This window comes from Bos indicus x Bos taurus, chromosome 27 (assembly GCF_003369695.1).
Source record: "Bos indicus x Bos taurus breed Angus x Brahman F1 hybrid chromosome 27, Bos_hybrid_MaternalHap_v2.0, whole genome shotgun sequence".
Taxonomy (NCBI): Eukaryota; Metazoa; Chordata; class Mammalia; order Artiodactyla; family Bovidae; genus Bos; species Bos indicus x Bos taurus.
This window is the reverse complement of record NC_040102.1, coordinates 2263292-2284151: the sequence shown is the minus strand read 5'-3', so window position 1 is coordinate 2284151 and position 20860 is coordinate 2263292. Positions and strand designations below refer to the sequence as shown.

The 20860-nt window shown below is 42.9% G+C and overlaps 1 protein-coding gene across 3 annotated transcripts in view; it reads left to right on the top strand.

The window, feature by feature from the left end:
- The window catches only part of CSMD1 (CUB and Sushi multiple domains 1), a 2076272-nt gene that overhangs the window by 1997134 nt on the left and 58278 nt on the right, over positions 1-20860 (top strand). For all 3 annotated transcript variants that reach the window (XR_003509135.1, XM_027530260.1, XM_027530259.1), the window contains exons 52-54: positions 5326-5499; positions 16048-16221; positions 17603-17776. Coding sequence is in view for 2 of the 3 variants with exons in the window: in XM_027530260.1 (XP_027386061.1) it covers positions 5326-5499; positions 16048-16221; positions 17603-17776 (522 nt within the window). In the remaining variant the exon portion in view is untranslated. The remainder of the gene's footprint in view (positions 1-5325; positions 5500-16047; positions 16222-17602; positions 17777-20860) is intronic.

Sequence of the window (20860 nt, the reverse complement as noted above, 5' to 3'; positions counted from 1 at the left end):
ACATTTACAGGAGACTTGGAAAATACATAACAAGGTTACGTATGCTGCTAAGTCACTTCAGTCGTGTCCGACTCTGTGCGACCCCATAGACGGCAGCCCACCAGGCTCCCCTGTCCCTGGGATTCTCCAGGCAAGAACACTGAAGTGGGTTGCCATTTCCTTCTCCAATGGATGAAAGTGAAAAGTGAAAGTGAAGTCGCTCAGTCGTGTCTGACCCTCAGCGACCCCATGGACTGCAGCCTACCAGGCTCCTCCATCCATGGGATTTTCCAGGCAGGAGTACTGGAGTGGGGTGCCATTGCCTTCTCCTATATATTACAGTTACTTTTAAGTAGATAAATTAAGGTTTTTAGTTGGAGTTTCAATATTAAACTCTTAAAAATTAATAGAATGAATATACAGAAAAGTAGAAGAATATAGTAGACCTGAAAAGCACTATGAACCAATTCAACATAATTAAGATTGATACAATTTTCACACAACAGTAGGATACAAATTCTATTCAGGTTCCCATAGGCTGTAAACTAGGAGACACTGAAACATAAGGGACATAAAACAACATGCAAAAATTTCACGGTCTAAAGGTATTGAAATCATTATAGGGTCTGTTCTCTTATCACTGTGGAATTGTGTTAGAAATGAATACCAAAAGATATTTGAAAATAGCTGTCGCATTTTCAAGTACAATGTGACATTTACTAAGAGAGATCTTCAACTTAGCCATGAAAAGCCTCAATAAAGTTAGACTAAAAAAAGCACAGAAGGTGATTGCAGAGGAGAAAGCATTTAAATGAGAAATTAATATCAAAATGAGAAATTAATATCAACATTACCTTTTTAAGTCCCATGTATTTGCAAATTAAATATCCACTTTTTAAAATTAATTTTTTATTAAAGGATAATTGCTTTACAGAATTTTGTTGTTTTCTGTCAGACCTCAACATGAATCAGCCATAGGTATGCATATATCCCCTCCTTTTTGAAACTCCCTCCCATCTCCCTCCCCATTCCACCCCTCTAGGTTGATACAGAGCCCCTGTTTGAGTTTCCCGAGACATACAGCAAATTCCCATTGGCTATTTTACATATGGCAATGTAAGTTTCCATGTTACTCTCTCCATACATCTCACCCTCTCCTCCCTTCTTCCCATGTCCATAAATCTATTCTCTATGTCTGCTTCTCCACTGCTGCCCTGTAAGTAAATTCTTAAGTGCCATTTTTCTAGATTCCGTATAATGGATAAATGTCCACTTTTAAATGATGAAGGTACCTAAGAAGCCATAACAAGGAAAATTAGAAAATATTTGTAATAGAATAAAAATTGAAAGAGAATTTACCAGAATTTGTTGCATGCAGCTGAAGCTGCTCAGTGCAATCAAATGCAATGTGGAGTCTTGAATAAGATATGAAAACAAATAACGGACACTAGAGAAAGTTTTGTGAAATTGGAACAAAATCTGTCCTTCAATTAATAATACTGTATCACATGTTCATTTCTTTCTTTTCTTTCTTTTTTTTAAATAACATTGTATTTCTTTATAGTCTCAGAATTGGATTAGAAGTTTTAAGCCTTGTTTAAATCTTTTTTTTTAATCACTAAGACAATAAATTTCTAGAATTTTAGTAGTAATACTAGATGCCAAAATACATGAAACTGTATCAAAGTTTTGAATGAATATAGATTAGAAATCAAGCATTCTATTCATACTAAGTCAACCAAGTGGAATTAAATGTCATTTTTTTTTAGCTAGGCAATAATTCTTAAATTTTCTAAAATATATCTATTATACATACTATATATATATGTATATATATATATATATATATATATGTATACAAAAGCTTTTCTACTACACTTGATAAAGTTTTAAGAAAGAACAACAACAAAAGAGATGGAGAAATTAAAGAATGTAAACTAAATGAAATGGTAGCACTGAATATTAAATAGAAAAAGTGAAACAAACTAGATAAAAGTAAAAGATCCTCATATAGTCCAGTTGTTTTTAAAACTGACTGCTCTTTAGAAACACATCTAGGGCTCCAGAAAAAAAAGCAATACCTGGGCATTTGTATTTTTCAGAAAATTCCCAGATAATTCTGATGTACATCTGGATTTTAAAAATTGATTACAGATTTTTCTATTCAATGGTGGTTCTAATGATACAGAATTCTACTGACCAATCATAAGACAATGGTATTCAGTCAGTAATATTCACATACTCACAACAGTAAAAGATGAAAAACACACTGATTCTTAAACTGAACCACTGGCAGCCCAGTTCCACTCTCATTTGTGAAAAGAAGACAGAACTGGGCTTTGGCCATCCATGAATTGTATCTCTACCTCCCTCTTGCTGATTTCTCAGAAGTCTGTTTTCCCGACTCTCGATTGAGGTACTTTAATCTGCTGGGTCTCATGCTGAGTCCGGTCCGTGGACAGCCTCCACCAGGCCCCAGGCCTGAAGCCGTCTCCAGGCATCGGGGCCACAGACATTCTCTGCAGATGGCTGGGCGTTCGCTGACTCCCCGCGTTGTGCACGAGTTGTTCTGTCTCACTTTGTCATTTGTCTCCTCTGAACGTCCTTGAGGATGTGCGGCCTTTTCTAAAATCACTGGCTTCCACAGAATTCTTTGCTTGCCTTTTGGTTTGTGTCTTTGTTAGTATCTGTTGTTCGGTTGGTCACCCTGTGGCCAGGGGGTGTGCCTTTTACCCTTGAACCTCTGACATCTCTGAAATCAGCCGTGTTTCCTCATAAAGACGGGGTGTTTTATGCTCTTCCTGAGTTTTCCTCACCCAAACATGGACTCTGCTCTTCTCCAAGGAGCCCTGCTACCTACTGCTGGAGGTGGTACAAGAGACCAAGCTCTGTGCCCGAGGGCGTGCACCATGTGAGGGTCACTGACTTTATCCTTGAAAGCGTGATGGGAGAGAAGAGCAGGGACATCAAGCTTCCCCTTGGAAATTTGACAAAGGATTCCATTTGTTTTTAGGGTAGAGGAGTTCTCTCTTTCTGTTAGGGGGCTTCTGTGTTGGCGCTGCCCACCTCATTAATGTGGCGGGTTTTCTGCCACCCAGATCTCCACATCTGAGACCCCATTATCCAGCTGCTGGAAAGCTAATGCTTTGTCCCAGTAGTTCTTACTTATAGTCTAGTGAAGCTTAGTAGAGGACAAGCCTAAAATAATTTCGTCACCAGGATATTTTTAACAGAGGCTAAAAAAATAGAACAGATGTGAAAACCACCCTCCTTTGTGCTGGTCCACCATTAACAGTGCATCAGGACCTCCAAGAGGAGGTGTGCTCAGACCTCCCTTCTTACTAACGCTGAGGTTTCAAAACACGGTCCAGCTATCCTGAGTGGCTACAAGGGGATCTTTAAATATCATTGCCCAGAGGGATGGTTTGGGGAGCGAGGTGGGAGGGGGGTTCAGGATGGGAAACACGTGTACACCTGTGGCGGATGCATGTTGATGTATGGCAAAACCAATACAATATTATAAAGTAAAAAAAAATTAATTAAATAAATAAATAAATAAAATTTTTAAAAATCATTGCTCAAGGTGAAGTTCATGCCATGTTTGAGAAAAGGCATAATGAGAAGTTTATAATTAATTGTAAAACATCTAAATCTGACTCAAACCCATGGACATGTAGAAGAGCGAACGCATTAGCAGTATTACTGAATGCATAAGATATGACCCTGTAAGAGTGTAGCAATCCCAGAAACTAAGAAGTCCTCAGAGCTCTCTCAATAACAATAATGTTCTCATCAGGAGATACTCCAGAGCTGACTTTTCCAGATTTCTGATGAGCAGTGCCCCCAGAGCACACATTTCCAGACTGTGTCTGTGTGTCTGTTTGAAACAGAACCAGGGTTTTGGGTCTTGGAATAAAATCAGCATAATTCAAAAGATTGGTCTAAACAGTAAAATGGTCTTCACTTGAATTTTCAGTAAAGGTTTTCAGATTTTGGAACCAGTTCCCCAAATAGGCCCCAAGACGTCCTTCACTCTTAGCACGGGCCCAGCCCCGGCCAGGCGCAGGGCCTTAGTGGCCCCCACCCGCTGTCCTCTCGCTGAGCTCAGTGCACAGCCCTACCTGGCCGGGGCTGGCGTTAACCTTCAGAGATGAGCCAGCAGGGCTCAGAGACCGAGAGAGCTTGGCGGTGTCACCGAGCTCGGAACTGGCAAAGCTGAGCGGGCCCCGGGTGGCCTGCAGCCAGCATGTGCCTTCTTGCTCTTTTCCTTTACAACCTCTTATCAGTTTACTGTTAACGAGGACTCAGTCATTTCTAGCTACTTGGCAGCTTTGCCCCAAGCCCTTTGCACATAAAAACTCACTTAGTGCAGCAGGAAATTGTTATCACTCCTCTTAGAAGAGCTTTTCAGACACTTTCATTCTCACCTGTTAAATCATATTTAAGCCTCTAATGAGCAGTTCACCTTGATGACTTTATGATTCCCTCCTCCCCTGAGATTCTGCTAGTGTGTGTGTGTGTGTGTGTGTGTGTGTGCTCAAACATCGGTGGATTTTGCGAGTGCAGGGAGTCAGGTGTTATAACAAGTATCTGTAATGAGAGTGACCATTGCATTCATCTCCCCACCTGGAGTAATCGTGTGGCTGTAAGTGGTCAGTGATCAATAATTATGCTGGAACATATGTGTAAACTGGGTGCCTACATCTATAATCACTTAAGGTCTAGTTTTTATGTTTTTTTAATTTTCAGAAAGTCTGTACATGTTCCATATAGTCAGCGTTTTTATGAAGCTCATGGTCCCAACAAATAGTACATGAAAGAAAAAGTGAACTCAGTGCTTCTGCTGTAGTGGGCGTCCTGGGTTTAATCCCACACAGCTTGTGCCAGTTGATGACTTTGGGGAAGACCAGCCACACGCCTCAGTTCCTGTTATGCCATGTGGATGCCAGTAACTGGGTTGTGATTCTTGTAATTGATGTAAGCAAAAAAGGGCACAGAAAGCCAACTTGTTGGACTGCCTGGCTTGTAGGCTAAAATATTTGTATACTGTGTATTTAAAGAAAAGTGTAGCTACTTGTGAGAATGAAAAAAAAAAAATAGCAATGGGTGAAGGAAGGGACTTATTCTATTTTGGATTCCACTCTAAAGTTTCAAGTTTTCATTCCAAGGATACAAGAGAAGGGAAATTAAACGTCCCAGGTGATGGTCATCTCACCGTGAGATGACACTCCTGCCCCCCGGCTTCTCAATGAAAATGAAGACTTGAGATTTTGTTGTTTTTTAACACGGAGAGTAGTCTATGTCAGACCTGCAACAATGTTCGCTCTGTTTTTCTTTTCCTTCTAGTGATCTCGTGCGGAAGCCTGTCCTTTCCCCCAAATGGAAATAAGATTGGAACGCTGACAGTCTACGGTGCCACAGCCATATTCACGTGTAACTCGGGCTACACGCTCGTGGGGTCCCACGTCAGAGAATGCTTAGCCAATGGGCTCTGGAGCGGCCCCGAGACTCGCTGTCTGGGTGAGTTAATCCGTGCAAGGGCACTGCTTTGCCTCAAACAGACCTCAAAGATGGAGAACAGCAAGACAGAACCTGGTACTTCTCTCCATGAAAGCTCTGACCGAGAGTAACTAAATCCCACCTGGCTTTTAATGCTGCTCTTTAGAGTATCACTTCCTCTTTAAATATCTAAAGGGATTTTTAAAAATCTGAGTGATAAATGCAGGTCACATGTCGCCTTAAATGACACAAAAATTATTTTATAGAGTGCTGAAGGTAGCACTGCCCTCGAATGCCCTCATAGTTTTAGAATGCACGCACACACACACACACACACACACACACACATTAAAAAAAAATAGAATGCACAAAAAATAAATTTTAAAATTGTCATATATTTTATCTTCTTAAAAATTTTTAAATTACATTAATAACTTAATGTGCCATTAATGTCCATCAATGTAAGGGCAATGAATTGTTTAAAATAGGGCTTCCCTGGTGGTTCAGACAGTAAAGAATCTGCCTGCAATGCAGGGTACCTTGGTTGGATCTCTGGATCAGGAAGACCCCCTGGAAAAGGGAAGGGCTGCCCACTCCAGTATTCTCTCCTGGATAATTCCATGGACAGAGGAGCCTGGCAGGCTACAGTCCATGGGGTTGCAAAGAATCAAACAAAACTGTGTGACTTTCACTTTTCCTCTGTTATCTTTTTTAAAAAGTTTTAAATTACATTAATAAGTTAATGTGCCATTAATGTCTGTCAGTGTAAGGACAATGAATTATGTAAAATAGAAAGTGTGCATAGTATTAATAATGTGGTCTTCTTTTCCCCAAGGATTAACATTTTCTACATGATCATTTTTTTTTTTAAGTTGGGTTGAGGGGCTTCCCTGGCGATCCAGTGGTTAAGACTTCACGTTTAAGTGCAGGAGTGCTGGTACAATCCCTGGTCAGACAGCTAAGAGCTCACATGCCTCGTGGCCAGAAAAACAAAATATAAAACAGAAGTAATATTTAATAAATTCAATAAAGACTTTCAAAATGGTCCACATTAAAAAAAATCTTTAAAAAATTGGGTTGAAAGTTTTTCCTTTGAAAAATCAAGTGTATGAAAATTGCTGTAAGCAATTTAAAGGGCAGAGATTTTCATGCTTCTTCTAGGTCTGCAAGTGATTAGTAAAATATGTTAATTGCCTTTGCATGTGTGCATGCTAAGTCGGTTCAGTCCTGTCCAACTCTTTGCAACCCCATGGACTGTAGCCCACCAGGCTCCTCTGTCCATGGAATTGTCCAGGCAAGAATACTGGAATGGGTTGCCATGCTCTCCTCCAGTGGATCTTTCTGACCCAGGGATCAAACCTACATCTCCTGTGGCCCCTGCATTGCAGGCAGAATCTTTGCCACTGAGCCACCAGGGAAGCCCCTTTTATAACTGTCTCTGTGATCTTTATAGCTTTGTAACCACTCCAATGCAGTGGAAGTGGGAAGTTTAGGCTTCTGAACCTTTGCGGGTGAGGCTGACTTCAAGAACTCAGCCAGGACCAGTGAATTTAAATAGCAATAATCTGTTCTTTCCACTGGAGGGAATTTGAAGAAACACTCAGGAATTTGAAGGAAGTGGATGAAAGTAAAGCAGCAGACCAAGAAACAGTAACTGATGTGAGAAGGAGGTTCTCATGCTTCTCCATGAAGTGACTTTCTTTAGATTAGTGCAGGAGTTGGATCTGTGCTGTTCTAATACGAGGCCTGTGTGTAAGTTCCCTGTTAAGTGCAGTCACTGTAGTTCTCAGCCATCTAGGACATCTCCCTGGGATTTATGTAGGAGGCAGTGCTGCTTTTGAGACGTCCTGTGCTTTCCTGCTGCTGTTATGAGATTGGCTGTTAAGTGGTGCTTCCCTAAGGCTGCTGTGGTTGGGGTAGGTTTTCTCAGTCAGCTGCAGTGAAGCGTGTCTGCAAAGGAAGGAATAAGGTGATCTAAGAAATTCCATCTCTGCTCTTAACTGTGAGATGGAAAGTGAACTCGATGTTCATTTGCTTAGTGGGTCACTGCTCACAAAAGCTTTACTGGTCCTTCCAGTGACCTGGGATGCTAAGGCAGCAGTGGCCGCAGAGAATTTCAGTGGCAACTTCAGTTTTTGTAACTGTTGAGTCGTGGAGCAAGCGTGAGTCTTGTTGATTGCAAGCAAAACTTCACCTGGTTCGTGGCATTCTTTGATGGAAGGTTAGGGCTTTGAAGTAGAAAGGATGAGATGCGCAGTTGGCTGGATGGAGGTACTCAAAGGCACGGCCTCGGTGGGATGCAGTATGACTGAGATACTTCTGAAAGAGGGAGTTAAGCCGAAAGACAGAGGAAGAAAAATGTGTAGATCATAATGTATAAAATGATAGTGTTGTAGAACCTGGATGCAGGATATGAAGAACAATGCAATTGGAGGAGGCCAAAAACACACACCTAGAAAAGGATGAGAAATGATGAATAGCCATGTGTGATTCTAAACCAGTGAGTAAAGAATGGGTAAGAAGTCTAAAGATTTTGAAAGTTGTAAACGTAGTCTCAGTGAGACTTTATAGGTTGGAATTCACAATACACAGAATATGACAATGGAGGATAGCTCTTTTCCTGAAAAAAATGGCTTGCCAATGGGTACATAATATCATGTAACCTGGCAAGAATGTATGTCCACAGGACCCAGAAGACTGTGTGAGAGACAGTGGAGAGCTTGGGGAGAAGGATAAGCAGGTGGAGAACAGAGTACTGTCAGTGCTGGAGATGCTCAGACAGGGAAAGACCATAACGAGGCTAGCTGAAAGACTGAAAAGAAATATCTGATGGCAGATTCAGGAACCCTTCAAATCAATTATTGGCCAGATAGATTTTTTTTAAGACATAAGAAGGGCTTCTCAGGTGGCGCTTGTGGTAAAGAACCCTTCTGCCAATGCAGGAGACGTAAAAGATATGAGTTCAATCCCTGAGTCAGGAAGATCCCCTGGAGGAGGGCATGGCAACCCACTCCAGTATTCTTGCCTAGAGAATCCCACGGATAGAGGAGCCTGGGGTATAATCCATAGAGTCAGAAACCATCAAACACAACTGAAGCAGCTTAGTATGTACACATGCAGACATAAGAAAATAATGGAATTAGTATGATATTTTACTCAAAACGAAAAGTAATATAACTTAAAATGTACATGATGAGGAGAAAATTATGAACTTGTAGCGCACACAGAAGGACCAGGTGTTTTGGGAAACAGAAGGCTCATGGTGCTAAGAGATTATTAGTATTATTTCCTTCAGTCCATATCTGGGGTGAAGACTTCAGTTCTGTGAGGTAGTTCAAGTGAGCTGCTGAGTGCTTGAAATGCATTTGTGGTGAAGGTTCTGGTAACCATGACATGTGAGAAATGTTTAGGAAACTTGTGATCTTCAGTTTGGCTGGGGGAAAAGTTAGGAGGTAATTAATAGCTATTTTCAAATATTTAAAACGGTGGGAAAAAATTTAAAAACTGAAATTAATTAAACACATCTGCTGAGGGCAAGGACCAGGATTGCTAATGACGTTAGTGATACATAATTCCATTCGTTGGCTTGAAATACCAGATGTGCTTACAGAAGAATAGTTTTCAGATTCAATATAGGAAATATTTCCCCTTATTTATTCTTCAACAAGTGGGATCTGTCCAAGAATGTGATGAAGACTTCCTGAAGAAGTGGTTGGCCACCTGGCAGCTGTTTGTGGGGGGCTCCATTGGACTCTGTGCTGTTTTGATTCTATACCCAGCATGCTTTCTCCATCATAATGCAAAACACTTTGGCAAGAGCATTTTTTCAAGTTGTGAGTGAAGTATCTTGTTTATTTTTAGAGTTACTAGAACAAAAGAATTCCTTTGCTTGAGATTCTGTTTCATGTGGAGCAGTCATCCTGTTTCTAGCTGGGGTACAATGGTTATTTCTAGTGATTTCCAGCAGGGAAGAACATGCCAGATTCCTTATGATCATGGCAGCAGAAATGGCCAGGCACATGCATGGACACTGTCACAGTGGGAGTCTCGTGAGTGTTAACAGTAGGAGAGCTGGATTTAAGAAGGTGAAGGATGATTTTCTTCGTTCAACATCTGAGAACTGAACCTGTGCTGTATTTGAGGTCCCTTGCCAGGATTCTAAGCTAGAATTTTTGAGGAAAGATAGAATAAGGAAAACTTGGCAACCCTGTGTGCAACCATGATTAGAGCTAAAATTTAGGCAAAGTGCTACCTGTGAGCATCAGAGTCCATTTTTCTAAAGGGTTTGCCCTCGCTTCATCAGTGCGGCATCTCTGCCACAAGCAGGGTCTTCCCAGGCCGGGAATTGCCCAGGATGTGTTCTCATTCACCGTCTGCTGTGCAGCACTCCGCGTCTCCCTGGACTGCAGAATTAAGTACCAAGAAGGCTGACCCCATATCTACGCATCAGGTACCTTATAATCCATCAGGGAAGCGTTACAGTCCCCATGCTCCCTTAATTATCTTCTTCTGTTTATCTTCCTTGCGGTAGCTTGCACTGAACTCAACAGAGAACATGCCGACTCCACCAGGTTGTCCATTTGTAATCCAGGTCTCCTATCGCAGGAACCACATTAGTCTTTTAAGATCATTGATATCATTTAGCTTTATCAACACATAACAGCCCATCATGACTTTCACTCTCTTACTCCTTTAGTCTGTAGCCCTCAAGATATCAGTGATAGATTGAGACATTTCCTCCACAAAGAACATTATCTTTTTCATTTGATTATTTTGCTGTTATTGGAGGTAAGTTTGCATTTGCTGCACTTTGATGACCTTTGGTACACTTTGATGGGGAGATGAATTCTTTTGTAATGGGATATCATGGTGACATCTGAGTGGCTGAAGTAGCTATTAATAGATGACATGATTCAAAATGATATTGTAGACACTGCTTTTCCATAGCTATTAGAGAATAAAACCAGAAAGGATTCAAGAACCTTGTGTTTTGCGACACATCCATGTACAGATTTTTAATAAAACAACTGGTTATGACAATGCTTGTATTACACCAAAAAGATATTAGAGGAGAAAGATTAACCCCACCCTCCTTGATCCTGGTATAAAATTGATCTTCAATCTAAAATTTAGGCTGTGTGATAGTCAGGGAAGGTAAACTATTAGGAGCACTCAGTGCTAATTTCACAGCTTACATCTGTGCTGTCTGTGGCTCAGAGGTGAAAAGTACAGCATTCTCCCCAGCCACAGGCTCTTCTATCTGTATTTCTGAATATTGTCTAGTGATGTTCATTTAACTCCTCAAGAAATATTGCATAGGATAGGAAGTTAATAGGAGTTTTTTTTTTTCTATAAGGGATTTATAATCAAAGGAATAAATAAGATAAAAACCCAGTATCTTTAATAAAAAGTTGAGATTAATGAGTGGCAGGGGAGAGAGCCACACAAGATGCTTCCCATATTGGGGGCGGGGGCACTTTCATGAGCAGAGGTGTCTCCAAACCCGCAGAAACAGACTTGAGTCGTTCCAGGAGTAAGTCACCCCACAGAACTAGTGACTGCTGCAGAGATGCAGAGCAGAGGGGCAGGCGGTCCTCAGGGAGCTCTGTGTGGTCCCTTGGTGCTGAGGGTCTGGGACTATGGCAACAAGATGTGGGAGGAATCCATATCCTTTCACAGATGCCCCTCTGGATCAGGCAGGGGCTCAGAGGTGGTGCAGAGACCAGGACCCTGCTCTAGAACTCATAGACTAAGGGTGGAGAAGAAGAGGTAAGAAAAACCATTTCCATCCTCTGAATTTAAGACAAAACAACCCTCACCATATGGTATTGTAAATAGATGGTCCTAGAGGTAGAGTCTCCTTCTGCAGGGAAACCTAAAATAAAGGAGATGTTTGAGTTGAGTATTGATTCTTGCCTGGGAAATCCCACAGACAGAGCTTGGTGGGCTGCAGTCCATGGAGTTGCAGAGTCGGACACGAAACTAAGTGACTAACACTTTCACTTTCAGAGTGTGTCAAATAGAGACTTGATACAAACATATTCTGTGGCAAAGGGACCAGTCTCGGTTGTTGGTGTTACTAAGGGCCCTGAATGTCGCCCACTCATCACACCCCACCTGCCGATCCTCACAAAGAGTCAGACACCTGCTACAACACTATAGTTTCTCCGACTTCCACAAAGACACTCAAGGATACCCCCCAGAATTGCTCATGGAAGGAAAAAAGTCTCATTTGTGGGAACTCAAGTGTGTTCCTTCATGAATATGCCAGATCTAGAGATTTAAATGCATATATCAGTTTTTACTGCTCAGCCATTAGCCTGTTTCCTGTATGTAAGGGGATCTGATCCATCTGAAATTTCGTGACCATTTATTAACACTCGGGTGGAAGTTTATAAACTGGCTTTAAAAGTCACTGCCAAATAGGCCTTTAGCCCCTCAGCTGGAGTTACTGGTGGAGCCTGCAGAATGAAGCAGACTGCATTTCTCAGTCTCCTGCAGGTACAGCATAGTTGTAACGCTTCTTATTTTATTTTCAGCAACGAGTGCCAGTAATCACAAAGCAAATACAGAGGCTGAAAAATTTGCTTTGCAGATTTTGTAAAAATGTGTGGATGTATTCACTTCCAATCCCCAAACCAATATTTAGTATTTTTCCTGATACAAACTGGCACAGTGAAAAGAAGGTGACCTTAAAATAGGGGATTCTGGGGTGTGGGAAATGTGTGTGTGTGTTGAGAGTGTGAGAGAGGGGCCTTGTGACAGGAGGCACACTTGTTCAGTTCCTGTGAACACCCAACCTCTACAATGGGAGATGCAGGCTCTAGGTCGGCCCAGACCAGGACACCCTGTCACCTGGGAGCCAGGGTGCCCAATGGGTCTCCTGGAGGAGCAGGTGTCCATGGGACCAGGGGAACTGGATTCAGTTCCCAAATCACAGAATTTCCTTCTGAAATTGCATGAGTCTAGGTAATTATAGGAGACTCTGACACAGGTTCAAGACACAGACTCTGACTCTGTCTTGAAAGAAGCATTTGGTCTGTGCATTCACCGTGTGTTCAGGGACAGCTGCTAACTGACCTCTGACACTTTGTGTCCACCGCTCAGTGAAGTCACCCCTGAAAGGCGGTACGATTTGTCAGGTGTCAGGCCGTGATCATTGCAACATCAGAGACAAGGTGCAGTGCAGAGAGCTCACCTGGACAATGCAAAATCCTATCCATGGGGAGATCCCATCTCTGAAATACACCTGCCCGGGGCCCCCTTCCAGATGCCTGGATGCAGTAGCAGGTGTGGGGGCTGAAGGGTGGAGGGATTCCACTCATCCCAGGGCAGAGTTCAGAATAGTCACTCCACTAGAAACAAGCTGGCAAAGCTTTTGTTCTGTCAGGCAACTGTATGGTCGGTCTACAACCCATACTAAGGCATCTGTCAATCCTAAAGGAAATCGACCCTGAATATTCATTGGAGGGACTGATGCTGAGGCTGCAGCTCCAATACTTTGGCCACCCGATGTAAAGGAGCTGACTCATTGGAAAATATCTTGATGCTGGGAAGTACTGAGGACAGGAGGAGAAAAGGGTGACAGAAGATGAGATGGTTGGATGGCATCACTGACTCAATGTTTGAGCAAGCTCACAGAGATAGTAAAGTACAGGAAAGCCTTGTGCGCTGCAGTCCATGGGGTTGCAACAAGTTGGACATGACTTAGTGACTGAAAAACCACAATGGCATCTGTGTGTAGAATTTGGACAGTAACCTTCCAGAACTGCTGCCTGGAGAGGCAGGGCCTGTGGAGGCCCTATCCCCCCATTGTGGGATAGACACATCACACCCAGGAAGATCCAGTTCTACTGGCCCATGTGCTAGACCAAGCTGATTGATATCAAGGCCCTGGCTGGTGGCTTCTCTGTGCTTCTGACCATGAGCAGGGCTCCCACAGAGGGCATGGCTGCCATCCACCATGTCCAGTTCCCGCTCCTGATGAGTTTGCAGGAATCCCTGGACCTGGGAGGAAACCGAGAATCCCCTGTGGGTCCCTTGTTCTCCTTGGGTTTGACTCATGGCCTCCCCAACACAACTTCTGAGAGTTGACCCGGCCTCTACTCTGTGTTTTAGCAGAATTTGTTCCATGGATTTTATTCCTACTAATTCAGTTTTAGAGAAAGATTGTTAAAAGGAGTTCTGTCTTCTGTTTGGGACATCTAACTAAAATATAGTAAATAAAAACAATACCACTGTCATTTCATCTGAAGTAGCATAAACTTAAAGACCAGTGATCTTGCAGCTTAAGGCACAGAGGACTCATTCTGCAGATGAGGCGAAACCTTCAGACCCTTGTGACCCAATCACATGTATAGAATCTCAGTCATTCTGGAATTTCATGGAATTCCCATTCCATCGTGCAGTTCATCTTAGCCAGCCAATGAATGATGTTTCCCATGGTTTAGGGTGTGAGACAGAGTCACTTGTCCAGAACTGAAAACAGTCACCCCGGCATGGAATTCCTGATTCTGCTACTGACTCTCAAGAACAATTTTAAGCTGTTGGAGACTTACCCACTCCATAGTAATGCTTGTCCTCAGCAGGGAGAAAATGGAGAATTAAAATGTAAAGTTCTAAGAATGTGGAAATAATAGAATTTGTAATTCATACTTAAACTAAAAGCAAATCCATCCATTCCTTTAGGATATATCTCTCTGTCAGTCAACCCATCCATTGAATTAAAAATCACGTGCAGTTACAGTTTTACAGTATTCTACCTAAATCACTTGCTCCTTTCTAGCCAGAGCTCTCAGGTTCTGATTTGTGGCAGATTATTAAATTCATGAGTCGGATTGAAGTAAAAACAAAATAATCCGCATGCTCTTCACTCTGAGATTTTCTGCCCACACTTTGATGGAACCATTTCTGACGCATTTGTCAGGAAATCCAGCCTCCTAACCTAGGTGCAATAATACTGGCTGCAGAATTGCCTAAAAGCGTTTAGCGATCTTGTTTAAGCTGAAGCCAAATGCTAATGAAAAAGAAACAAGCAAACACAAAACCCAGAGGCCTGGCATCCCAGTGTGAGGTCTCCCAGATAATCACATCACTTTATTTAATTTAGGAGATACTTCTCTTGAAACGTGCAGGGCTGCCCTCATCCCTCATCTCAATTCTCTCTCTCTCTTTTTTTCCGGTTAATAGAGTTTCTTGCCCTTTCTTTGCTGCTGATTGTGCTCAGTAGAGGGCTCCCAGGTGGTGCTAGTGGTAAAGAACCTGCCTGCCAATGTAGGAGACTAGAGACATGGGTTTGATCCCTGGACTGGGAAGATCCCCTGGAGGAGGGCATGGCACTCACTCCAGTATTCTTACCTGGAGAATCCCATGGGTAGAGGATACTGGTGGACTATAGTCCATGGGGTTGCAAACAAATGACTAGAGCAACTTAGCACGCATGCACCAGTGCTCACTGAAATACTAATAGCTAAATGTAGCCAAAATTGGGGAAGTTGCACAACATAGAGTGTGAAATGTGTAAGGCTGTAACCTAAAAGGCTAAAATGGGTGCGCTTCTGGAAAATGAATAGTTTGGTCCCATAACTCCATAATCTTCATTTTAACTGAGACTATAAAAATAAATCAAATCCAGGTTCTCAGTACAGGGACTCGACGCCTTGGTCTGGCTAATGGTGTGCTCCCTTTAGGCCTGCAGTTGCCTCTGTCGGGGTGTGTGATGCCCGGCTTGGCTGCATGCCTCCTCCCCACTCCTCACCTCTTCAAGATGAAACTCCCTGGGATGCTTTCTGTGTCAGACCTCTGAGGACGGCCTTACTCCTCATGGAATCCCCAGCCCCAAAGACACTGCTGGCCTGAAAACATGACTCCAATAGACGTTTCCTGAAACTGGATTTATTTTATAACACGAGTCCTTCCTCTAGAATTTCACAAATAGTTCAGGAATCTAATCTCTCCCTGGAAATCCCTCCATACCTTTCCGTGCTACACATGTTCAATAGGGTTACGGAACTTACGTTAGTTCCAAGTGTCTCTTCCTTTCTTTTGGCTTTTATTTACCAGATAAATACCATAAAATATGAATGAAAAATAAGTAGAAGAAATGAATGGAGAAACCATAACTAGGGGATACCCTTTAACAATTTTCTATTTGAAATATTACTTATGTTCCCACAACTGTTGAAAAAAATTAAGCTGAAAAGCAAAACATATAAAATATATATATATATATTATATTTATATTTATATAAATGGAAAACCTTTAAATACTGTTTGTATTCAAGGCTGTTAGTTACTTGACAATAAAGACAAATTATGAATGCATTACTTCTATAATTTTTTATTGATATATAGTCCATTGACATTGTGTTAATCTCTTCTCTACAGCAGAGTAACTCAGTTACACATGATGCATATTCTGTTTCACGTTCTCTTCCATTCTGGTGTATTCCAGGCTGTTGCATGTAGCTCCCTGTGCTAAACAGTAGGACCCTGTTATTTGTCCATAAATGTGCTTTTACAGAAGACACACTCTCCAGCGTGTATTTGTTGGTTTTGTTCATTTTCCAGCTGGCCACTGTGGCTCCCCAGACCCCATCGTGAATGGTCACATCAGTGGCGATGGCTTCAGTTACAGGGACACAGTGGTGTATCAGTGCAACCCCGGCTTCCGGCTCGTGGGGACTTCCGTCCGGATATGCTTGCAAGACCACAAGTGGTCCGGACACACCCCAGTCTGTGTCCGTAAGTACCTTCTGTGAACTAATTCGGGCGGTGTTTCCCTTAGGGGTGTGTTCCTTTTGTCATTAAGTTGTAGCACAGACATGTCTAATCTCAGAGGAGAAGATGGAAAGCTGACGGGAGAGAGAAAACACAGGCACTCCCCCACTTCCGTCTCTGGTCCTCCTCCCATTCCAAGTTTTCCCAGCCCTCTGCCAGCTTCCCATCCACATTGCATTTGCTCACAGCTCATCTCAGATGGGTCCCAAGATGAGGATGTCAGGCATTTATTCCCCTAGACGCCATCACAGGACGACCAGGTGGACACCCCCTCTGACTAGTGGAGGGTAGGGCTGCTGAGCCTGAGTCTGCAGGTCAACTTCGCAGGTGCCCCCCGAGTCCACCTCCAGTCTTCTGTGTTGTGTTGTGTTCCTGTCATTGCTTCGTCAAGAACACAGACAGCTTTGAACGCAGCCCTTCCTTTCGTATAAGGTGAAACTGTACGTAACAATTGTCCTCAAACTTTCTAACTTCAAAGGCAAATGCCAACTCCTATTTTTAGAAGAGAGTGTACCTCTATCGCAAATTTCCTTTTAAGCCAATTTTTCCTAATATGTTCTATATTTTCCTAAACAAAGGGAACATTGATGTAAGTTTACGAAAGTGACGGATCTTCTCTGTGATAGTGCTGTGGTAAATGTACAAAGGTCAAGGGTGAAAGTTTTACTTGAAAGGGAAAGTGGTTGACAAGATAAGTGAGAAGAACACCAGTGTTACAGCTGTAATGTGTTTCTTTTGAAAAGGCCAGTCAAGAGTATCTTCATGATTTGTGTTACTGTGATTGTGGGCATCACAGGATGACAGTTGACTGCATAAACGGGGGATGTCAAAGAAAATAGGATTTGAGCATGCACACATTTTTGCTAATTTCATGATGTTTACATTGATTTGGGAATAACTTATACATACGTAATTTAAGTTTTCAGCTAAATTCCTTTAATGTTTCAAAATGAGAGTTCCACAAAATTAGCTGATGTTTTCTAGGGGAAAAATATTCAAAACTCATGATTAACAGAACATTTTTTCATCTTGTTTTTCATTGTTTTATTTCAAAATTACTTGATATCCCGTCATGAAGAAAATAAGAAATAATTATGATTATGAACAAAAGCAGGTGCTGGTTATTTTCCACAATTAGTTATAATAAAAACCTGTGGTTCAACCCATGACTCTTTCTCCTGGTTTCTGCTTCCAAATATAAACACAATCTGTAACATATCTGATCTCCTGTCAACCCTCTAATTAACACGTTTAACACATATGATATGTATGAATGAAGAATTCCAGGTGAAGGTGATGACTTGTTCATCTTCTGACCACCGTGTGGACCTGTGTTCCTCCACAGCCATCACCTGTGGACACCCGGGGAACCCCGCCCACGGGCTGACCAATGGCAGCGAGTTCAACCTGAACGACATGGTGAACTTTACCTGCAACCCCGGCTACCTGCTGCAGGGTGCGTCTCGAGCCCAGTGTCGGAGCAATGGCCAGTGGAGCAGCCCCCTGCCCACCTGCCGAGGTAGGAGAGCCCCCGGTCAGCGGGGGCAACCACACACCAGGGTTGGAGGGCTTCTGCACCCACTTTCCACATGGTGGAATAACGTTTCTGAGGATGACACACAAATCTCCATGGTCTCTGGTCTTTGGCCAGATATTCAGTCATAGAAGCCTGGGACTCTGTGCTTCAAAGACTTCTTCCATTTATCCTTCTCCTCACTTGGGCACTCATTTATCTCTACCACATATACTCCATGCCCTTGGTCCTTACAATTCTAGACTTAAGGATGTACTTAAGAAGTTCTAACTGCTTTTAGATCTCAAGTTTTAGATCTCAGGGCTTCCCTGATAGCTCAGTTGGTAAAGATTCCACCGGCAGTGTGGGAGACCTGGGTTTGATCTCTGGATTGGGAAGATCCCCTAGAGAAGGGAATGGCTACTCATTTAGTATTCTGGCCTCGAGAATTCCACAGACTGTATAGTCCATGGGGTCGCAAAGAGTTGAACACAGCTGAGCAACTTTCGCACTCACACTTAGATCTCAAGTTTTAGAAATTTGCTTCTTTAAAAATTGTCACACAGATTTGGATTAACACTTAAATTTCCAAGGAAATGCTGCTCTGTAGTTTTTGAGTTTTTAAGAGTTTAGAGAACTTGGACATTGACAGATTCATCTTGTAGTCTTTAGTTCATGCTGTTTAAGGTTTTGCTCCAATTACCTTCCATTAAAACATCTCTCATACTGAAGGTGAACATTCTTCCATACGAAGGTAAAGTGTTATTTCTGTTTGTTTTTGGTAGTAACAGTATTAAAGCCAGACACCTACAAAGGTCCTGTGCTCTGACAATCACCCACCTTCCCACTGGGTACACAAGGGAGCTTTATTCAAAAGCAACAATAGCAGGATGGGAATTCAGGCTGTGCTTCAAAAGGCAGTCACTTGAAATTTGGCTACCTACCTATCCATGCTGGCAAGCATCTATATCAGAGTGCTTCACTGCAGCTCAAAAACAGAGTAATGCCTCCTCATTCCACTTCCCTCTAAAACTCCCTTTTCAACATGAGAAAGTCTTGCCATGAAGAGCAGACCCCCAGGTTCCCTGTTCTCACTGTCTCCAGAAGGCAGGCTTCAGGTTTGTCCTATTGGGGGAGGAGAAGTGAAGTATTAGTCACTCAGTCATGTCTGACTCTTTGCGTCCCCACAGACTGTAGCCCACCAGGCTTCTCTGTCCATGGGATTCTCCAGGCAAGAATACTAGACTGAATTGCCATTCCCTTCTCCAGAGGATCTTCCTGACCCAGGGATCGAACCTGGGTCTCCTGCACTGCAGGCAGATTCTTTACCATTTGAGCTTCAGGGAAGTCCTGGGGAAGGAAAGGGCGGAGTATCTCATGGAGATGCCCCTGGTTTCTCATCCCAAAGCTCATGCTGGTCTCCTGACAATGTGGGGCATCTGGCCAGCCTGTACATTGGCAGGTTAACCTTGTAGATTACACGTTATCATTAAATCCTATTAGGCAGGGGCAGTGATTGGGATGAATGGAGTTAGGGGATGTCTGGAATGTGTGAGCTGGCACAACTAGTTGGCTTCTACGTATGTCTGGCCCCTCCCCTTCAGTGGGACACTCCAGCGGCCCCTAGTGCTTCCTGAGCATGGTGTAGGCATGGCTGTGATAGCCATGGTGAATCATTCACCGCCTCTCACAGGGAAACACCACGCCCACATGTCTGCCCTGAGCCCTGGGCACTTGGATGGCAGTGGAGAGACTGGGCAAGCGTATCCACCACTTGTTCCAGCAACTTCAGAGATAAGCTAAAGATTCAGTTCAGTTCAGTCACTCAGTCAGGTCCCACTCTTTGCGACCCCATGGACTGTAGCACGCCAGGCCTCCCTGTCCATCACCAATTCCCAGAGCCTACTCAAACTCATGTCCATTGAGTCGGTGATGCCATCCAAACATCTCATCCTCTGTCATCTCCTTCTCCTCTTGCCCTAAATCTTTCCCAGCATCAGAGTCTTTTCAAATGAGTCAGCTCTTCACATCAGGTGGCCAAAGTACTGGAGCTTCAGCTTCAGCATCAGTCCTTCCAAGGAATATTCAGGACTAATTTCCTTTAGGATGGACTGGTTGGATGTCCTTGTGGTCCAAGGGACTCTCAAGAGTCGACTCTGTGGGAGAGGGAGAGGGAGGGATGATCTGGGAGAATGGCATTGAAACATGTATAATATCATATATGAAACAAGTCGCCAGTCCAGGTTCGATGCACAATACTGGATGCTTGGGGCTGGTGCACTGGGACGACCCAGAGGGATGGTATGGGGAGGGAGGAGGGAGGAGGGTTCAGGATGGGGAACACATGTATACCTGTGATGGATTCATTTTGATATATGGCAAAACCAATACAATATTGTAAAGTTAAAAAATAAAAAAAATGGATAATGCCAAAAAAAAAAAAAGTCTTCTCCAACACCACAGTTCAAAAGCATCAGTTCTTCAGTGCTCAGCTTTCTTTATGTCCAATTCTCACATCCATACATGACTACTGGAAAAACCATAGCTCTGATTAGAGGGACCTAGCTAAAGGTTAAAAAGCTTTAATCAAACTGTTTTCTCTATCCACTATGACAGGGAAAGATAGCTCAAGTGTAAGAATGATTAAAAATGGAGGCGCATAAATTTGGGTCCAGTTAATCTTCACAGGGGGTTATGGCATAGCTGTGTCTTTGATGTCTTAGGCTTGAAGGGATGTCTAGATCCATTCCTTCAGAACCCTTCTCCTCAACCTAACATTTACTAAGCACCAACTGTGTTCTGAGTGCTATGCGATACACTATCAATACAGAGCTGGCTGAAATAATTCATACCTTTAAGCAGGTAATAATCTAGAGATTAGGGCTGGTTAATTAGGGAGAAAGGCCCCCAGCTACTGAGATTGCCCACTGGACACAGGAAAGATGGAGTAAATTCCAAGAGCAGGCTTTTAATTATCAAAATATCTTTTCTGTACCTCATTTTCCTTTGTCGTAGCTTAGTTGCTAAGTCATGTCTATACTCCTGTGCAAACGCCGTGGGCTGTACCCGCCAGCCTCCTCTGTCCACAGG